At 43.8% G+C, this 21796-nt stretch overlaps 1 protein-coding gene across 1 annotated transcript in view; it reads left to right on the top strand.

Moving 5' to 3' along the window:
• Positions 1–3500: 3500 nt before the first annotated feature.
• Positions 3501–21796, top strand: part of LOC126234308 (reversion-inducing cysteine-rich protein with Kazal motifs-like) — a 354561-nt gene continuing 336265 nt past the window's right edge. The window contains exon 1 of the mRNA XM_049942994.1: positions 3501–3597. Within this exon, the coding sequence (XP_049798951.1) occupies positions 3507–3597 (91 nt within the window). The 5' untranslated portion in view covers positions 3501–3506. The remainder of the gene's footprint in view (positions 3598–21796) is intronic.

Genomic DNA, 21796 nt, shown 5'->3' with positions numbered 1-21796 from the left:
ATTCTCTTTGCAGGTATACATTCGAATAATGAACTTTATACAAGTTCACATCTGACGTAACAGTAATGAAACAGATTAGCAAAACACAGCTACAGTACTAAGTGCAAAATGCAGCGGCAGCAAATTCCCAGTGTGACCGTAAAGCATATAAATGAGAAGAAAGAAAATGTTTCCATATTAATAATTAAACAAGCATTGTAAATTATATGAATCAATTCTAATGTTTCACTTGTGAGTGCGTACTCATAGTTTACGTATTTTAAAATTCTTCATGTTGTTCTCTCTTTCTAGATAGTCATGACGTGTTTAAATTTGTATGCAATTCTGCACAGTTCTCTTGAAAACAGAAAAGCAAGGCCGTTTGTTACACTCTCTGAAGTTGAAACATGGTCCCTGGATAGCGGATGGAAACATTTGCGTTGTAGGGGTGGGTATTAGTTGGATGCAGATAGTAATGAAGATGTGCTGAAAAAATAGAGTAGAGAAAAAGGATATTGAAAAATGCAAGAAAAGGAAGGAAATATAGGTTTGGTATCATGTTACAACAACGTTAGCGTTGAATGCTTAGATTAATGGATAGAACTATTATTATTATTATTATTATTATTATTATTATTATTATTATTATTATTAATCTAGTTATAATATCAGGAGTGAATCGTGCCTCTCCGAAAAATTAAGGTGCAGTCCTATACTGTACAAAAGATTCTCAAAATAAAGATAATTTTTTGTGTCGTCAGAAAATCAGTAGAGCTCTCGAATGCTTTTATCTAGTTGTTGTAAAGTCTAAATACGCATGCAAAAATCATACTACTTCATTTGTACATTTTTCGAACTCGCAAATATGGATAGCACATATTGACTTTATTCATCAAATTATGACTGTGGAAAACAAAACCCAGTGTGTACCATCAGTGGCTCACGCCAGATCCACCGATCAGGTGGCGTGTACCTCCAGTGGCTCATGCTATATCCTTCCATTCTGTGGTGTGTATCACTGGTGGCTCACACCCACTCGACTGTACCAAATATGCCACCAGCAATGCACTACCGCATTATGTATTTTCTTTCAGCTGGACGCAATACACAATTGTGATTCAAACTTTGTGTGACATTTCAGAAGAAAAAGCTTTCTGAACAAGTGACATACCACATACTTTGTGATTGATTTAATGTTACATTATTCCGTGCTTTCTCTCTTTCTTCAAAACAATAGATGTAAGTCAATTTCAAAATACACTGAAGAGGCAAAGAAACTGGCCGCAACACGACTTGGCATGGACTAGACTAATGTCTGAGGTAGTGCTTGACGGAACTGGTTCAAGTGGTTCGATTGGCTCTAAGCACTATGGGACTTAACATCTGAGATCATCAGTCCCCTAGACTTAGAACTACTTAAACCTAACTAACCGAAGGACATCACGCACATCCATGCCCGAGGCAGGATTCGAACCTGCGACCGTAGCAGCAGCGCGGTTGCCGACTGAAGCGCCTAGAACCGCTCGGCCACACCGTCCGGCCACGGAACTGGCACCATGAATCCTACAGGGGTGTCCATAAAACCGTAAGAATGCGAGGAGTGATCTCTTCTGAACAATGCATTGCAACGCATCCGAGATATACTCAATAATGTTCACGTCTGGGAAGTTTGGGAGCCAGTGGAAGTATTTAAACTCAGAAGAGTGTACGTGGAGTCACTCTGTAGCAATTCTGGACATGTGGGGTGTAGCATTGTCCTGCTGGAATTGCCGAACTCCATATGAATGCACAGTGGACATGAATGGATGCAGGTGATCACACAGGACGCATACGTACGTGTCACCTGTCTATAACGTATCAGGAGTCACATATCGCTCCTACTGCACACGCCCCACACAATTTCAGAGACTCCACGACCTTGAACAGCCCCCTGCTGACGTGCATTGCTTCATGAGGTTGTCTCCACACCCTTACCTGTTCGTCCGCTCGATACAATTTGAAACGAGGCTCGTCCGACCAGACAACGCGTTTACAGTCATTAACAGACCAATGTCAGGCGAGGCGTAAAGCTTTGTGTCGTACAGTCATCAAGAGTACACGAGTGGGCCTTCGGTTCCAAAACCCCTTATCGATGATGTTTCGTTGAATGTTTCGCACGCTCACACTTGTTGATTTTCCAGCTCTGAAAGCTGCCGCAATTTACGGAAGGGTTACTTCTCTCATGTTGAACGATTCTCTTCAGCCGTCGTTTTATCCGTTCTTGCCTGATGTTTTGGCGGTCACAGCGATGTCGGGAGATTCGATGTTTTACCGGATTTCTGATATTCACGATTGTTGTTGTTGTTGTTGTTGTTGTTGTTGTTGGATGCAGCTCTCCATGCTACTCTATCATGTGCAAGCTTCTTCATCTCCCAGTACTTACTGCAACCTACATCCTTCTGAATCTGCTCAATGTATTCATCTCTTGGTCTCCCTATACGATTTTTACCCTCCACGCTGCCCTCCAATGCTAAATTTGTGATCCCTTGATGCCTCAGAACATGTCCTACATACCGGTCCCTTCTTCTAGTCAAGTTGTGCTACAAACTCCTCTTCACCGCTATTCTATTCAATACCTCCTCATTAGTTACGTGATCTACCCATCTACTCTTCAGCATTCTTCTGTAGCACCACATTTCGAAAGCTTCTATTCTCTTCCTGTCCAAACTATTTATTGTCCATTTTTCCCTTCCATACATGGCTACACTCCATACAAATACTTCCAGAAACGACTTCCTGACACTTAAATCTATATTCGATGTTAACAAATTCCTCTTCTTCAGAAACGCTTTCCTTGCCAGTCTCGGTAAATCGTGAAATGGTTGCAGGAGAAAAAAACCACTCTTCATCGCTGCCTCGGAGATGCTGTGTCTCATCGCTCGTGCATCGACTGTGATACCACCTTCAAAGTCAGTTAAATCTTCATAACCTGCCTCTGTAACAATAGTAACCGATATAACAGATAGGCCAAACACTTGTCTTGTGTAGGTGTTGTCGACCACACCGCCTTATTCTGCTTCTTTACATACCTCTGTATTTTTATACGCATTCCTGTAGCGGTTTGTTTTGCGCTTCGGGGTAGATTTTTTGAAGATTTACCCCTCATGTAATAAGGTAGTTCTTTAGTGGTTCCTTTGTAAAGATTCCCTTCCCCAAGTGAATTTTGTGCTCCCCGTCTACTGACCTCGTTTTCAAGACCACATCGAACCCTCATCCGCCTTTTCGTCATGTTGTTGAATCAACTGAGTGTAAATATTATTGATGGTGGCATGCAACACGAAACAACTTTTTTCCCGGTGTTATCACTGAAGTCCCAGCCCTGTCAGTCGCGCGTGTCCCGCAGGCCTCCGCGCCGGGCGCGCCTGGATCCTTCCCCGCGGCCTGGGTCGGCGTCGCGCGACGCCTCCGCGGCGTGGCGGCGCGCTGGCCGCGCAGTAGGTGCCGAGCCGGCGAGCCGCGCGCGCGCAGCATGCCCTCCGCCAGACACCATGTGGACGCCGCCGCTGCCGCTGCCGCTGCCGCTGCCGCTGCTCGCCCTCGTCGCGCTGGCTGCCGCCCCTCTCAGGCTACACGCTCAAGGTTCGTCTGCAGTCTGCTGTCTTTTCTAGTGTCCCCACTCTCTCGTATGACGGCCAATCAACCCAGTTTTACTTAAGTTGTCGCATGTCGTTCGCGTACAATAGATGTAGTGACAACGTACGATTGTGCGTTCGTGAAAAGTTTGCCTAACAGTGAAAGTAGAATGACCGAACCACTTACGAGGGATCTGCAAGGTAAAGTTTGCTAGCGATCTGACGCAGCAGAAAAAAAAAACCACAGGACTTAAAGGGATACACCGATCGAGGAATACAATATTCGAACCAGGCGCTTGGCTATTCTTTTTCTCAGTGGAGACAAGTAGTATCCAGTATGCGTTCTGCAGCTACCTCACTGTGTAAAGATTATTATATCTTCTACATACGAGTATATACTCCGCAAGACACTACTGTGTGCCTGATCAGATGTACAATCTACCGGTATAACTGGCGCTTTTACTGTTTGCACTAGAGAACGGTGCGCTAGAAAATTAAATTTATGCGCCAGAACTAACACAAATTTCTCTTGTTTAGTTCTCATTGCATATTGGTATAAGGATCTTATTCTGTTGAAATGTCAGCCATACACAAGCACTGATTTGTGTTTGCCCTCGTATCTCAAAAATACTTTCATGAAGTCTTGCTCCTTACAAATTAAAATACAAAACACCGCTTCGTCTTTAGTGTTGTAACTAAGAATCTTCAGACCATTCGAAAAATACGAATCGTACTTATTTTTTGCACTTACATTGTACTCCAGTTTAATACAGATCCCATATATTTAACATAATTTTTCAAGGTGTTGCCACCTGCATGAAAGCAAAGAAGGTATTAATTCCTCCTTACGCTTGTAAACATTACATTCGTCAATGTCAATTCATGTTCTCGAGATTTTTATGAGAAGAAATGGTTCAAATGCCTCTAAGCACTATGCGACTTAACTTATGAGGTCATCAGTCGCCTAGAACTTAGAACTAATTAAACCTAACTAACCTAAGGACATCACACACATTCATGCCCGAGGCAGGATTCGAACCTGCGACCGTAGCGGTCGTTCGGCTCCAGACTGTAGCGCCTAGAACCGCACGGCCACTCCTGCCGGCTTACGAGAAGATCAACGTATAAATACGTCTTTGCTATGAGTGTATGCGGCGTTCCCTGACATCATCTTTGGCAGTTCGACAAACATTTGGAGTAATTAACGTACAATAAGAAACCATTCGAAAGCTAAAACTCGATGCTACACGTAATTCTTCTATAATATTTCTATTTGTAGCCTTAGTCTTTCATTGCAATCAATTCAACGATTAAATTTGGCGGCTGGCGCCGGCGGAGGTTCGAGTCCTCCCTCGGGCGTAGGTGTGTGTGTTTGTCCTTAGGATAATTTAGGTTGTGTGTAAGCTTAGGGACTGATGACCTTAGCAGTTAAGTCCCATAAGATTTCACACACATTTTTTTTATTAAATTTGTACTTCATCTACTTTTTTTTGTTAATGGAATACACCGCTCTGTCAACAGTCGTCGATGCAAAATGAATAAACACTTCGTCCCTTCATTGAAATATACAGGTCTAGCGTACTTAAAATAGGTAGATATATTCGAGGCTGTATTAGATGCAGTAAAACCACAAGGTAATTTTTACATTTATTTCGAGATGCTGTGATAATTATTGCCTACTGCTGAAAACAACATAGTTCTTATCCAGTAAGAATACTGAAGATAATTTCGCTAAATTTAGCAACGTAGGTGGTCCATAGAATTGAGCCCATTCGTGTTTTACGTGTGGGGATATTTAAAAGCTTTGGTGTATTCCAGCCCTGTTCGTAATGTCAATAAACTCTGTAAACATGTTGTAGATGGTTGTCAAAGCATTCCGAAAGCGCCTGGGGATTTTTTAAGGTGCTAAAAGCTGGCTTCGCATGAACGCTGACCGTGTGGAAAACTTGTTGTAATGTATTTGTCCTCAGCAGGGAACCTGAACTTTGCATCCTCGGGGACTCTGTAAAATCTTCACGGACACAATCGTAATATGTCGTGTCAGAGAAACCACTGTTTGCCGGACCCACGGTTAACAGGATTATTTACTTGTTTCATTGTGCTCTACTCATCCCTTCCGGTTGTACCTCGTAATCAAACACTTTGTGTAACGATTATAATTTATTTATATCATAATCGAGGGAAAACGTATTTCGCTTACTACCTTGCAACATAAAATAAAATTTACCACAAAAGAATTCTTCGAATATCTTCTCATAAACAGAAATGTATATTGGTTGGTTTAACACAAACTGTGAGGTAATTGTTTCTTACGAAGGTAATGATACTTTAGATTTACTGTACGACGAAAGTGGAAAATAACATATGAAACGAACTTCCAGTGTGTTGCAAAAAGTGCAGCTCCAGGTGGCAGCCGTGCGGCCGATAGCCGGTCTATACATAACGACAGCGGCGGCCCCGCTGTGGCAGGACGGCGAAACCGCCGACCCAACTGGTCCGCCCTCGCAGACCCAGCCGGTGCACCACGGCGAGTCCCGCGTGTGCGCGCACTGCAGGCCCCGTCTAGCGGCTCCTACAGTCTAACGAATAATCCTTCGTTTCGCGAACACTCATTTACAGCATTTCCGAACAGAATATTTGATTTTTGTAAACAACTACGTCCCTATGGGTGGCCAACTCCTGCCGCCCCCCCCCCCCCCAATCCTCTCTCACCCGTCCACAGTATGCCTCTTTAATATTATTCAGTGCTGAATAAATTAGGTCTTCCAATCATCTTACAAGGGAACCTCCCCATCGCACCCCCCTCAGATTTAGTTATAAGTTGGCACAGTGGATAGGCCTTGAAAAACTGAAAACAGATTAATTGAGAAAACAGGAAGAAGTTGTGTGCAACTGTGAAAAAATAAGCAAAATATACAAACTGAGTAGTTCATGGCAAGATAGGCAACGTCAAGGACACTAGGAACGCAGGAGCGCCGTGGTCTCGTGGTAACGTGAGCAGCTGCGGAACGAAAGGTCATTGGTTCAAATCTTCCATCGAGTAAAAAGTTTAATTTTTTATTTTCAGTTTATGTGACAAACTCTTATGTTTTCATCACTTTTTTGGGAGTGATGATCACATCCACAAGAAAACCTAAATCGGGCAAGGTAGAAGAATCTTTTTACCCCTTCGCCAAGTGTACAAGTTAGGTGTGTCGGCAACATATTCCTGTCATGTGACGCACATGCCGTCACCAGTGTCGTATAGAATATATCAGATGTGTTTTCCTGTGGGGGAATCGGTTGACCTATGACCTTGCGATCAAATGTTTTCGGTACCAATTGGAGAGGCACGTCCTTTCGTCTACTAATCGCACGGTTTTGCGATGCGGTCGCAAAACACAGACACTAAACTTATTACAGTGAACAAAGACGTCAATGAACGAACGGACAGATAATAACTATACAAAAATAAAGAAAATAAAATTTTCACTCGAGGGAAGCTTTGAACCAAGTACCTCTCGTTTAGCAGCTGCTCACGCTACCACGGGACCACGACACTCCTGAGTGCACTTTTTCCATGATGTTGCCTATGCGACCCGTGGACTACTCAGTTTGTATATTTTGCTTATTTTTTCATAGTTCCACACAACTTCTTCCTGTTTTCTCAATTGATCTGTGTTCAGTTTATCAAGGCCTATCCACTGTGCCAACTTATAACTAAATCTGAGGGGGGTGCGATGGGGAGGTTCCCTTGTTAGTATACATCAGCATTTGGAGAAATTATGACACCAAAAATGTACACGACAATACACATATACAGGGTGGTTCATTGATAGTGACCGGACCAAATATCACACGAAATAAGCATCAAACGGAAAAAACTACAAAGAACGAAACTCTTCTAGCTTGAAGGGGGAAACCAGATGGCGCTATGGTTGGCCCGCTGGAGCCCGCTACCATAGGTCAAACGCATATCAACTGCGTTTACTTTAAATAGGAACCCCCATTTTTTATTACATATTCGTGTAGTACTTAAAGAAATATGAATGTTTTAGTTGGACCACTTTTTTCGCTTTGTGATAGATGGCGATGTAATAGTCACAAACGTATAAGTACGTGGTATCAAGTAACATTCCGCCAGTGCGGACGGTATTTGCTTCGTGATACATTATCCGTGTTAAAATGGACCGTTTACCAATTGCGGAAAAGGTCGATATTGTGTTTATGTATGGCTATTGTGATCAAAATGCCCAACGGGCGTGTGGCTATGTATGCAGCTCGGTATCCTGGACGACATCATCCAAGTGTCCGGACCGTTCGCCGGATAGTTACGTTATTTAAGGAAACAGGAAGTGTTCAGCCACATGTGAAACGTCAACTACGACCTGCAACAAACGATGATGCCCAAGCAGGTGTTTTAGCTGCTGTCGCGGCTAATCCGTACATCAGTAGCAGACAAACTGCGCGAGAATCGGGAATCTCAAAAACGTCGGTGTTGAGAATGCCACATCAACGTCTATTTCACTCGTACTATATTTCAATGCACCAGGAATTGTATGGCGATGACTTTGAACGTCGGGTACAGTTCTGCCACTGGGCACAAGAGAAATTACGGGACGATCACAGATTTTTGCACGCGTTCTCTTTAGCGACCAAGCGTCATTCACCAACATCGTTAACGTAAACCGTCATAATCTGCTCTATTGCGCAACGGGAAATCCACGATGGGTGCGACATGTGGAACACCAGCGACCTTGGCGGGCTAATGTATGGTGCGGCATTATGGGAGAAAGGATAATTGGCCCCCATTTTATCGGTGGCAATCTAAATGGTGCAATGTATGCTGATTTCCTACGTAATGTTCTACCGATGTTACTACAAGACGTTTCACTGCATGACAGAATGGCGATGTACTTCCAACAGCCGGCCGAAGTGGCCGTGCGGTTAAAGGCGCTGCAGTCTGGAACCGCAAGACCGCTACGGTCGCAGGTTCGAATCCTGCCTCGGGCATGGATGTTTGTGATGTCCTTAGGTTAGTTAGGTTTAACTAGTTCTAAGTTCTAGGGGACTAATGACCTCAGCAGTTGAGTCCCATAGTGCTCAGAGCCATTTGAACCATTTTTTTGTACTTCCAACATGGTGGATGTCCGGCACATAGCTCACGTGAGGTTGAAGCGGTATTGAATAGCATTTTTCATGAGAGGTGGATTGGTCGTCGAAGCACGGTCACCGAATCTGACGTCCCCGGATTTCTTTCTGTGGGGAAAGTTGAAGGATATTTGCTATCGTGATATACCGACAACGCCTGACAACATGCGTCGGCGCATTGTCAGTGCATGTGCGAACATTACGGAAGGCGAACTACTCGCTGTTGAGAGGAATGTCGTTACACGTATTACCAAATGCATCGAGGTTGACGAACATCATTTTCAGCATTTATTGCATTAATGTGGTATTTACAGGTAATCACGCTGCAACAGCATCCGTTCTCAGAAATGATAAGTTCACAAGGGTACATGTATCACATTGGAACAACCGAAATAAAATGTTCAAACGTCCCTAAGTTCTGTTTTTTAATTTAAAAAACCTACCTGTTACCAATTGTTCGTGTAAAATTGTGAGCCATATGTTTGCGACTATTACAGCGCCATCTATCACAATGTGAAAAAAGTGGTCCAACCAAAACATTCATATTTCTTTACGTACTACACGAATATGTAATAAAAATGCGGGTTGCTATTTAAAAAAAAAACGCAGTTGATATCCGTTTGACCTATGGCAGCGCCATCTAGCGGGCCAACCACAGCGCCATCTGGTTTCCCCCTTCGAGCTAGACAAGTTTCGTTCTTTGTAGTTTTTTCGTTTGACGCCTATTTCGTGAGATATTTGGCCCGGTCACGATCAATGGACCACCCTGTATACAATAGTACTCTAAGAACCACAGTGAAGTTTGTTTCAGAGGATACATCCCATTGCACAGAATACAGGAGTTACTTCCCAGTACATGCTCATACGGAGTGTAGAAAGCATTTTTAAATGCCTGTGGGCACTGTAATTAGTTTAATGTTTTGTTCTCCGTCACTACGAAGGTCATACGTACGTGCTTGTCATACGTTCCTATACTCCACAGTAATACTGGTGGTTGAAACTTTCGAAGTAGGCTTTCATGGGATTCTTTGTGGTAATCAGCATCTCTTCCTCTGTGGGTCCCTATCTGAGATAGGTAATCAACAGACCTTGGGCCATTAATTACTTTCACCTACAGTACCTGTGCCTCACTGAGGCAACTGGGTTATATGCAGTCGCCAGATTTAAATATCACTCGACGCTTCTTTAGCAATAAGAGCCGCTCACATCAGTTAAAATGCATAGTGCCTGCTGTTTCGGACTGCGGATGGGTGGAGCTGGGAGGATGAGGGAGTCGGTCAGGGAGCTTACAGCTGGCGCAGGATACGATGACCAATGTGGAGTGACCAGTTTTCGTCCAAAGCCCTGGGCGAGTTCATTCGTTTGTTTGGTAGGGGACACCGTTAAAGTGTTTTCCACCTTTCGGCCGGTCACCGATGGCAGAATCGATGCGCGCACCCTGTAGTCTTTCTCAAACTACACTCCTGGAAATGGAAAAAAGAACACATTGACACCGGTGTGTCAGACCCACCATACTTGCTCCGGACACTGCGAGAGGGCTGTACAAGCAATGATCACACGCACGGCACAGCGGACACACCAGGAACCGCAGTGTTGGCCGTCGAATGGCGCTAGCTGCGCAGCATTTGTGCACCGCCGCCGTCAGTGTCAGCCAGTTTGCCGTGGCATACGGAGCTCCATCGCAGTCTTTAACACTGGTAGCATGCCGCGACAGCGTGGACGTGAACCGTATGTGCAGTTGATGGACTTTGAGCGAGGGCGTATAGTGGGCATGCGGGAGGCCGGGTGGACGTACCGCCGAATTGCTCAACACGTGGGGCGTGAGGTCTCCGCAGTACATCGATGTTGTCGCCAGTGGTCGGCGGAAGGTGCACGTGCCCGTCGACCTGGGACCGGACCGCAGCGACGCACGGATGCACGCCAAGACCGTAGGATCCTACGCAGTGCCGTAGGGCACCGCACCGCCACTTCCCAGCAAATTAGGGACACTGTTGCTCCTGGGGTATCGGCGAGGACCATTCGCATCCGTCTCCACGAAGCTGGGCTACGGTTCCGCACACCGTTAGGCCGTCTTCCGCTCACGCCCCAACATCGTGCAGCCCGCCTCCAGTGGTGTCGCGACAGGCGTGAATGGAGGGACGAATGGAGACGTGTCGTCTTCAGCGATGAGAGTCGCTTCTGCCTTGGTGCCAATGATGGTCGTATGCGTGTTTGGCGCCGTGCAGGTGAGCACCACAATCAGGACTGCGTACGACCGAGGCACACAGGGCCAACACCCGGCATCATGGCGTGGGGAGCGATCTCCTACATTGGCCGTACACCACTGGTGATCGTCGAGGGGACACTGAATAGTGCACGGTACCTCCAAACCGTCATCGAACCCATCGTTCTACCATTCCTAGACCGGCAAGGGAACTTGCTGTTCCAACAGGACAATGCACGTCCGCATGTATCCCGTGCCACCCAACGTGCTCTAGAAGGTGTAAGTCAACTACCCTGGCCAGCAAGATCTCCGGATCTGTCCCCCATTGAGCATGTTTGGGACTGGATGAAGCGTCGTCTCACGCGGTCTGCACGTCCAGCACGAACGCTGGTCCAACTGAGGCGCCAGGTGGAAATGGCATGGCAAGCCGTTCCACAGGACTACATCCAGCATCTCTACGATCGTCTCCATGGGAGAATAGCAGCCTGCATTGCTGCGAAAGGTGGATATACACTGTACTAGTGCCGACATTGTGCATGCTCTGTTGCCTGTGTCTATGTGCCTGTGGTTCTGTCAGTGTGATCATGTGATGTAACTGACCCCAGGAATGTGTCAATAAAGTTTCCCCTTCCTGGGACAATGAATTCACGGTGTTCTTATTTCAATTTCCAGGAGTGTATTTTACGGAAACTATTGTCCGCCAACGGTAGCTGACCGGTCAGCGTGACGGATTGTCAATCCTCTGGGCCTGAGTTCGATTCCCGGCTGGGTCGGGGAATTTTCTCTGCCCAGGGACTGAGTGTTGTGCTGTCCTCATCATCATCCTGTCATCCTCATCGACTGCAGGTCGCCGAAGTTGCGTCAAATTGAAAGACCGGCAACCGGTGAACGGCCTGCCCAGCAGGGGCCCTAGCCATACGATTAAGTAAAAACCGAAACTATTCGGCAAAAATATAATGACACTTGCGCTTTACTTATAGCTTTATAGTCAGGTTCGTGATGGTGTGCCCATCATTTTGTTAATGGTCGTAGTTATTGTGATATTTAGCTGAAAGTACGACACTGGGCTATATTCGGAAGTGTCCAATGAGAAATAGAAGTCGCTACGATTTTGCGTTTGGCGCATATTATATAATACGTTGTTGTGTATGAAACTGAGCTGACTTACTGAATTTTCTTTAGACTTGGGTTGAGGTATCTACCTGTTACTAGTCTCGAGAGAACTGATCTGATGTAGCAAACTCATTTGCGATACCGCCGCCCCAGTGATGAAGCCAGATTGAAGTATCCACAACATTCCTTATACTTCCAGAATATCCTTTCTTCCAGTAGTGCTAGTCCTGCAAGTTTCGCAGGAAAATTTCTGTGAAGTTTGGAAGGTAGGAGACGAGGTACTGGCGGAAGGCAAATTATAGCACACAAAGAATACAGTATTTTACCTTATCGTTATTATGTAAAACTTCATTATCTGCCGTGTTATTCCAGTAACTATAGACCTTTTCCGGCTAAAGAATGTACTATTTTTTTCAGAAATGTCTCACACCTGTGTCTGCACAACATGTTAGTGAGGTGAGAGAGTGTAAACTCCACAGCGTTTTGGCAAAAGAAGCAAATTTTGGCATCGAAACCACTGAAATGTGTAGGTTTTTCTCAAAATTCGCCACTTATGACGCTTCTGTGAAGTTTACAAATGTTTAAGAATCCAGGCAAAAATCAGTCGCCACATTTTTGGCGTAATTCCTTATAGATACTAAAGTGCGCGTCATTTATGTTGGCGGCCGAGTTTAGGTTCGTTCTGCGCATCTGACGTCACAAAACACAGTCTGCCAATGAACAGAGAACGACATTGCCAGATCTCGACTGCAGTGCAGAGCATGGACGAGTGTCTTCAGTTTTAGAAACGTTCAGTCATAAATAAAGTAATAGAACAAAAGCAATGTCTTGATAGCAGACTTTCTTTTATAGAAAGTTTGGAAAAAGCATTCTTTATACCAATTGCTTCATATTCTATTAATTAATTAAACCAAACAAGAAATAAGACTCCTAATTCAGGCGATAGCAAGGAAAGGTGTGTTTGTATCAATCACACGAACCGCTTTTTCGCAATAAAGAACAGCGGTAATTGTTTATTTCCTATTGTACTTCGACGAAGCGTGAGTAATTCATAGTCATACCAACAGTGTTTGTCAGTATTTTGCGTGACGTGTTAGTGTTCATGGGGCTCTGTAGTCAGACGAGTTGCGATAGCGTAACGGTTAAGGTGATAGCCGGCACGGTAGCTCAGCGTGTTCGGTCAGAGGCTTTGCTGCCCTCTGTAATAAAAAAACTGAGTTAATGGATCAGGGACGAAATGAAACAGGTGTCTTGCGACGTCCGCCCTGAGCAGATACAACGAACGAAAACGAACAAAATGACGGGCGTCATCGGACGTCCGCCTTGAACAAAAGCAACGAACAATATAGAACAAAATGGTGGGCTTCTACGCGAAAGGTTATGAGTTCAAACATTGTGCGGAGCGTAATATTTCCATTATTTAAAAACAATATCGAAGTGCGTTACTTCACGAATTATATTCGTTTGAATGCAATTTTTTTAAATTTCTAGTGCTTTGTCTCTTTATTTAAAATAAAGCCAAACGTGCTCAGTGTACATAAAACTTTTGTTACAGTCGGGAAAGACGGAATATTTCTCAATATTACATACGGCACCTATCTGGTACTTAAATTAAATGAGATATTGTTATACACTAAATTTTATATGAAATTTAGCTGTCTTGTCCACATTTCATTCTCAACATTGTGGCAACTATAATCGACCATACGGAAAGTATATGCTATAGAATTTTACCTCTGCAAACTCTTCAAAATTTCGTACAAAGGTTTACTACATTTAATGCTGCACAATAACTGCGTTGAACGTTGAACCGAAATTAAGTCATTTATGGGGAGAAGGTATCGGTCAAGAAGATGTGTAAAAATCTAATTTTTGGGCCAAATAGTTTTTGTGGAATCGAATGATAAGACTGTCAAAACAGTCGGAACACGATGTGTCTGCACAGGCGAGCAGTGCAGTGACAAAATCGCGCACTGAGCGGAATGCGGGGAACACGTCTCTGTAGCAGCGAAAGGGTTAATGAAGCCGTGGTGGCTTTACTTCATGAACTGCGCGCTCCCCCCTAAACGTAAGTTTGCGAACTATACTATACTATGGCGCTGCTTCTATTGGCGCGTGCGTCGTTTGCAACTGGCAACACAGCAATCTCCCGCGTCTGGGCGGGCATGCGCGAGCCGCCAAATAAAAGAATTGAACTATAACGATCGCAGAGGTTATAGTTGATCTTTTTGAATGCTCACCATACAAGTGTTGACGCGGAGGGTCTTCACTTAATATTCACAAAAAATGTGAGAGTAGGCTTCAGTTTAGAACGACACTTCCCTCCATCGGGCGGCGTTTTCTCTACAGCGCTCTAAGTGATCCCCCACCACTACCGCTCTCCCCACTCTTTGTGCGCACTATACCTATATAGTCCGCGCAACTGGGGTAAAAATTACGTCTGTATGGCGCAGAAGTTAATGCAACTGCCTAATAATTGTCGGCACAAATTTTCAGTCGTCACCACTTATTCCACACAAAAGTCCCGATGCAGCTGATATCATCAGTTCTGTCCCTTTCCTTTCCTTCCTCCCCCCCCCCCTTTAGATTCAGTCTACATAAATTAATTATAATATTACCTGCAGGCATGCTACTGACCAAGAGCAGCACTTCGATCCCACTTTCGTGAATGATAGACAACTTTAGGATCGCTGATCGATTCCAGAGTTGTATGATGGTTGAGGATAGCAAAACACAATCTATTATTTGAGCTTGTCATGAAAAAGAGTTTTTGGACAGCGCACATGAGATAACTGATTACGTTAGTAATAAGTAGTGCTGTGGCTGGAAAATCGTATAGAGCTCTGTTCAGAATGGGAGAAATTGGAAGAACATTTGCACCTGTATTTTGCTACGCACGGAGAATTTCCTTGCGTGCAGCAACATGCACTGTTGCGGTGACGGTGTCCTCAGTGGTGCCTGGAATCCAGCGCCAGCTGTGGAGCGGATGTTGTCTGTATGTCAACAATTGAGTGGGACATTTTCACGAGCAGACAATGAACACTACTTATCGGGAATTAATTTGAATTGTAGTTATGTCTACCTTCATTAATTTATTAAGCAGAGGCACATTTTTTTTTTTTTTTCAGAGATGACGGTATGAGATGTCCGCTCTCTAACACTACCCATCACTGAGTCCGTCTTTTTCGATCACTGAAACCGTTAGCCTCTTCATGTAGATCGACATACATTCAACGCAAGCCATTACGTTGCATGACGGAGGGTACCTTGTACAGCTTTTACTCATTCAATTCCCGTTCTACTTGAAAATAGAACAACGGAAATAAAGAGTGTGTGTATGCCTCTCGTGTTATCTTCGCGGTCTTTGCATAAAACGTAAGTTGTCGGCGATAGAACGGCATTGCAGTCAGCTTCAAATCAAATGGCTCTTAGCACTGTGGGACGTAACATCTGAGGTCATCAGTCTCCTAGACTTAGAACTCTTAAACCTAATTAACCTAAGGACACCACATACATCTATGCCCGAGGCAGGATTCGAACCTGCGACCGTAGCAGCAGCACGGTTCTAGACTGAAGCTGCTAGAACCGCTCGGCCACAGCGGCCGGCGCAAACAGCTTCAAATGTTGTGTGTTTCGCGAAAAGATCCACCAAGGGATTCCCACTTGAGGTGACGAAGCATCTCCGTAATAATCGCTTGTTAATCGAACTTCCCGGTAGTAAATCTAGTGGCTCACTTCTGAAGTGCTTCGACATCTTTATTTAATTCGACATGGCGGGGATCCAAAACAACCGGTTAGCACACAAGAATGGGTCCCCCTTGTGTTTTATAGGTGGGCTCCTTTGTAGGTGAGCTACACTTTTCTAAAATTCTCTCAATAAACCGAGGCCGACAACGCACATTCCCAACTACTGACCATACGTGCCCTTTCGATTTCATATCGCTTTGCAACGTTACGTCTTTATAACTCATCGATGTGAATGTGTCACGCAGCGTACTAATAATGCTGTATTCGAACGTTACGGCATTGTTTTTCGTACTCATACACGTTAACTTACGTTTTCTACATTTAGAGCAGACTGGCATTCATAACACATACAATAAATTTTGTTTAAGTCATCTTGTACCCTACTACAGCCACTCAACGAGGACCCCTTTTCATTCACCACACCGTCATTAGCAAGCAGCTGCAGATCGCTGCTTACCCTGTCCGTCAGATCGATTATGCGTATAGCGGATGAGAGCGGTCGTATCAGTGTTCCCTGGGGTATTACTGACGCTACCTCTGTCTCTGATGAACACTCGTCTCCGGGAACAACGTCCTGGGTACTGTTACAATGGTGTCGGTTACCTTCAGAGAGTCCCTGTTATCGACTCGTCCCATGTTGCCTGCAAAATTTGTTTCTGCAGGCACGTTCATTTCCCAGGAGCTACAGGGGAACTTGTTTGCAAAGATATTTTAGAAGAACTTGTCTTGACAGGTTTACTGGTGAAATCATTTTCCACGTGAGGCCCACGACTAATATTGCTTCCTGTGCTTACCGACTTTGAAGATAACGGATTTTATTTCACTTCTTAACGCATTTTACAAAATCTTTCCCGTGCACAGTCAAATGTACTGTTACTCTGTTACCTCCGTAAGTCACATTATTGACTGTTCTAAAACTGCGTCAATAAATAAGCAATACTGCCTCAATAGCCTACGAACGCCTAAGGAAGGAAGAAAGGAAAATTAGGTTTGACGTCCCGTCCACATCAAGGTCATTGGAGACGGAGCACATGCTCTTGTTGTGTCGAGGATGAGGAAGGACATGGGCCGTGCGCTATGAAAGGAGTCTAAGGCGCTGCAGTCATGAACTGTGCGGCTGGTCCCGGCAGAGGTTCGAGTCCTCCCTCGGGCATGGGCGTGTGTGTTGTGTTTGTCCTTAGGATAATTTGGGTTGTTGTTGTTGTTGTGGTCTTCAGTCCTGAGACTGGTTTGATGCAGCTCTCCATGCTACTCTATCCTGTGCAAGCTTCTTCATCTCCCAGTACCTACTGCAACCTACATCCTTCTGAATCTGCTTAGTGTATGCATCTCTTGGTCTCCCCCTACGATGTTTACACTCCACGCTGCCCTCCAATACTAAATTGGTGATCCCATGATGCCTCAAACTTGTCCTACCAACCGATCCCTTCTTCTGGTCAAGTTGTGCCACAAACTCCTCTTCTCCCCAATCCTGTTCAGTACCTCCTCATTAGTTATGTGATCTACCCACCTTATCTTCAGCATTCTTCTGTAGCACCACATTTCGAAAGTTTCTATTCTCTTCTTGTCCAAACTGGTTGTCGTCCATGTTTCACTTCCATACATGGCTACACTCCATACAAATACTTTCAGAAACGACTTCCTGACACTTAAATCTATACTCGATGTTAACAAATTTCTCTTCTTCAGAAACGATTTCCTTGCCATTGCCAGTCTACATTTTATATCCTCTCTACTTCTACCGTCATCAGTTATTTTACTCCCTAAATAGCAAAACTCCTTTACTACTTTAAGTGTCTCATTTCCTAATCTAATCCCCTCAGCATCACCCGATTTAATTTGACTACATTCCATTATCCTCGTTTTGCTTTTGTTGATGTTCATCTTATATCCTCCTTTCAAGACAATGTCCATTCCGTTCAACTGCTCTTCCAAGTCCTTTGCTGTCTCTGACAGAATTACAATGTCATCGGCGAACCTCAAAGTTTTTACTTCTTCTCCATGAATTTTAATACCTACTCCGAATTTTTCTTTTGTTTCCTTTACTGCTTGCTCAATATACAGATTGAATAACATCGGGGAGAGGCTACAACCCTGTCTTACTCCCTTCCCAACCACTGCTTCCCTTTCATGTCCCTCGACTCTTATAACTGCCATCTGGTTTCTGTACAAATTGTAAATAGCCTTTCGCTCCCTGTATTTTACCCCTGCCACCTTTAGAATTTGAAAGAGTGTATTCCAGTCAACATTGTCAAAAGCTTTCTCTAAGTCTACAAATGCTAGAAACGTAGGTTTGCCTTTCCTTAATCTTTCTTCTAAGATAAGTCGTAAGGTCAGTATTGCCTCACGTGTCCCAGTATTTCTACGGAATCCAAACTGATCTTCCCCGAGGTCGGCTTCTACTAGTTTTTCCATTCGTCTGTAAAGAATTCGTGTTAGTATTTTGCAGCTGTGGCTTATTAAACTGATTGTTCGGTAATTTTCACATCTGTCAACACCTGCTTTCTTTGGGATTGGAATTATTATATTCTTCTTGAAGTCTGAGGGTATTTCGCCTGTTTCATACATCTTGCTCACCAGATGGTAGAGTTTTGTCAGGACTGGCTCTCCCAAGGCCGTCAGTAGTTCCAATGGAATGTTGTCTACTCCGGGGGCCTTGTTGCGACTCAGGTCTTTCAGTGCTCTGTCAAACTCTTCACGCAGTATCGTATCTCCCATTTCATCTTCATCTACATCCTCTTCCATTTCCATAATATTGTCCTCAAGTACATCGCTCTTGTATAGACCCTCTATATACTCCTTCCACCTTTCTGCTTTCCCTTCTTTGCTTAGAACTGGGTTTCCATCTGAGCTCTTGATGTTCATACAAGTGGTTCTCTTATCTCCAAAGGTCTCTTTAATTTTCCTGTAGGCAGTATCTATCTTACCCCTAGTAAGATAAGCCTCTACATCCTTACATTTGTCCTCTAGCCATCCCTGCTTAGCCATTTTGCACTTCCTGTCGATCTCATTTTTGAGACGTTTGTATTCCTTTTTGCCTGCTTCATTTACTGCATTTTTATATTTTCTCCTTTCATCAATTAAATTCAATATTTCTTCTGTTACCCAAGGATTTCTACTAGCCCTCGTCTTTTTACCTACTTGATACTCTGCTGCCTTCACTACTTCATCCCTCAAAGCTACCCATTCTTCTTCTACTGTATTTCTTTCCCCCATTCCTGTCAATTGTTCCCTTATGCTCTCCCTGAAACTCTGTACAACCTCTGGTTCTTTCAGTTTATCCAGGTCCCATCTCCTTAAATTCCCACCTTTTTGCACTTTCTTCAGTTTTAATCTACAGGTCATAACCAATAGATTGTGGTCAGAGTCCACATCTGCCCCTGGAAATGTCTTACAATTTAAAACCTGGTTCCTAAATCTCTGTCTTACCATTATATAATCAATCTGATACATTTTAGTATCTCCAGGGTTCTTCCATGTATACAACCTTCTATCATGATTCTTAAACCAAGTGTTAGCTATGATTAAATTGTGCTCTGTGCAAAATTCTACCAGGCGGCTTCCTCTTTCATTTCTTAGCCCCAATCCATATTCACCTACTATGTTTCCTTCTCTCCCTTTTCCTACACTGGAATTCCAGTCACCCATAACTATTAAATTTTCGTCTCCCTTCACAATCTGAATAATTTCTTTTATTTCATCATACATTTCTTCAATTTCTTCGTCATCTGCAGAGCTAGTTGGCATATAAACTTGTACTACTGTAGTAGGTGTGGGCTTCGTATCTATCTTGGCCACAATAATGCGTTCACTAAGCTGTTTGTAGTAGCTTACCCGCGTTCCTATTTTCCTATTCATTATTAAACCTACTCCTGCATTACCCCTATGTGACTTTGTGTTTATAACCCTGTAGTCACCTGACCAGAAGTCTTGTTCCTCCTGCCACCGAACTTCACTAATTCCCACTATATCTAACTTTAACCTATCCATTTCCCTTTTCAAATTTTCTAACCTACCTGCCCGATTAAGGGACCTGACATTCCACGCTCCGATCCGTAGAATTTGGGTTAAGTAGTGTGTAAGCTTAGGGACTGATGACCTTAGCAGTTAAGTCCCATAAGATTTCACACACACACACACACACACACTATGAAAGGAACAATCCTGACTGTTGTGTATTTTGGAAATTTGTGGTAAGATTCTATGGGTCCAAACTGCTGAGGTCATCGGTGCCTATCCTGAGTGTTGTGTTCTGTCCACTCGTCTCGTATAGGGTGCCTAGGAAACTTGCTTTCTCGGATCACTGAACAACAATTCAAGCAAATCCTATTAATAAAGTTTATTACAAAAGGAAATGATTGCGATATTTAACTTTCTCAGTTGTCAGAAGTGTGGCAAGCAATGGGCGACATGGAAAGTAAGCAGTCTCTTCAATATATTAATTTCCAATGTAGGTCCAGTAATACTGTTCATAAGTCACTGCCGTAGGGTTCGTAGATCGGCTAGATTTCAACTCCGGTGCGGCCAGGCGGAGCGGTGCTAATATTCTCTTGGCCTAGATGCAGCTCCTGTCTCGGTGTCGTCCAAGAGAGGGGTCTGTCAGCGTACTATTGGCTGACGTCGTATCACAGCCCTTTCTGGCCGATGTGCCAGCGCTTGACGTTACGGCAGAACACTACCGTTTGCCTCGAGAAATCATGAAAAACCTAACTCTCGATGGCCCGACGCGGGTTTGAACCGCCGTGCTTCCGAATGCGAGTCCACTGTGCTAACCACTGGCGCACACCGCTCGTTGGTGCGCCTGAATATGTTCTTTAACTTTCCGATGCGCTCTCCTGTGAGTGAAATAAATCTGCGACCACTGGCACCGCCGATATTGGTGTAGTTCACTTGCCACCCAAACTCTGCCCCACGCACCAACTAGCCAGCACAGCACAGCACCACAGAGTCTGGCCACAGCGGAGTTGAAATCTAGCCCAAGGTACTTTTCGTAGTCGCGATTACGATGTTGAAAGTTACCTTTCACTGACGACCATCATATATAGAAACTAAGCAACATAAAAAAATTTTCTTGCAGATATATTGTACTGTTAGTATGCAAGGAATCGACTGCGCAAATTTTGGTTCATCTGTTTGTCTGCTCAAATTGGTACACCCGAGTGCTTGTGACAGATTATTGATTCTAGTTGTGAGATACTGATGTTGTCAGAGAAAACTACACTTTTTTTCATCTTGTGAAATGCATATTTTTCGAGTTCAGGTCTTTTAAATCAAGTTGTAGACTTTTTGCCTTCACTTTGAAATCTTATCAAAATCTGCCTGAATGTTTATACGGTTTTCTTCCGATAGTACTTCGTTATACACAGCTACGTCATCTGAAGCATGTCTCAGGTTACTATTCGTATTGTCTATTACACCATTAACATGTAGCATACAACATGCAACGTGCGATACGATATGAATCGCACTTTTTGTCTCACATAGTTTTCTGTGATCACATGTTTTGCTACTATATATATATATATATATATATATATATATATATATATATATATATTAAAACATGTGATCACACGCACACATATATATATATATATATATATATATATATATATATATATGTGTGTGTGTGTGTGTGTGTGTGTGTGTGTGTGTGTGTGTGTGTGTGTGTTCCACATTTCCTCATAAACCACTGGACTGATTTCAAGCAAACGTGGTACACTCATTTTTTTGTTTTCATTTCTAATAGAAACGTGGCAAAATAAATACCTGGGCAATGCCAGGTTTGTCAGCTAGTATGTCATAAAACACAAGTGTAAAGGCACAAAAAAATTAGTAAAATGTTTTATCGTATTATATGCTACATCATCAAGCAAAAGAGAATGGAGTTGACGTATTGTAATCAACTCGATAAGCGAACACGAACAGTAATCATCGAAGGGTTTGACGCGGCCCATCACGAGTTTTTCTCCTGTAAGAACTATTTCATCTAAGAATAGCATTTGCACGCTAC

Source organism: Schistocerca nitens, chromosome 2 (genome assembly GCF_023898315.1).
Source record: "Schistocerca nitens isolate TAMUIC-IGC-003100 chromosome 2, iqSchNite1.1, whole genome shotgun sequence".
NCBI lineage: Eukaryota > Metazoa > Arthropoda > Insecta > Orthoptera > Acrididae > Schistocerca > Schistocerca nitens.
The sequence above is the reverse complement of the archived record's forward strand: the minus strand, read 5'-3'. Positions and strand labels throughout refer to the sequence as shown.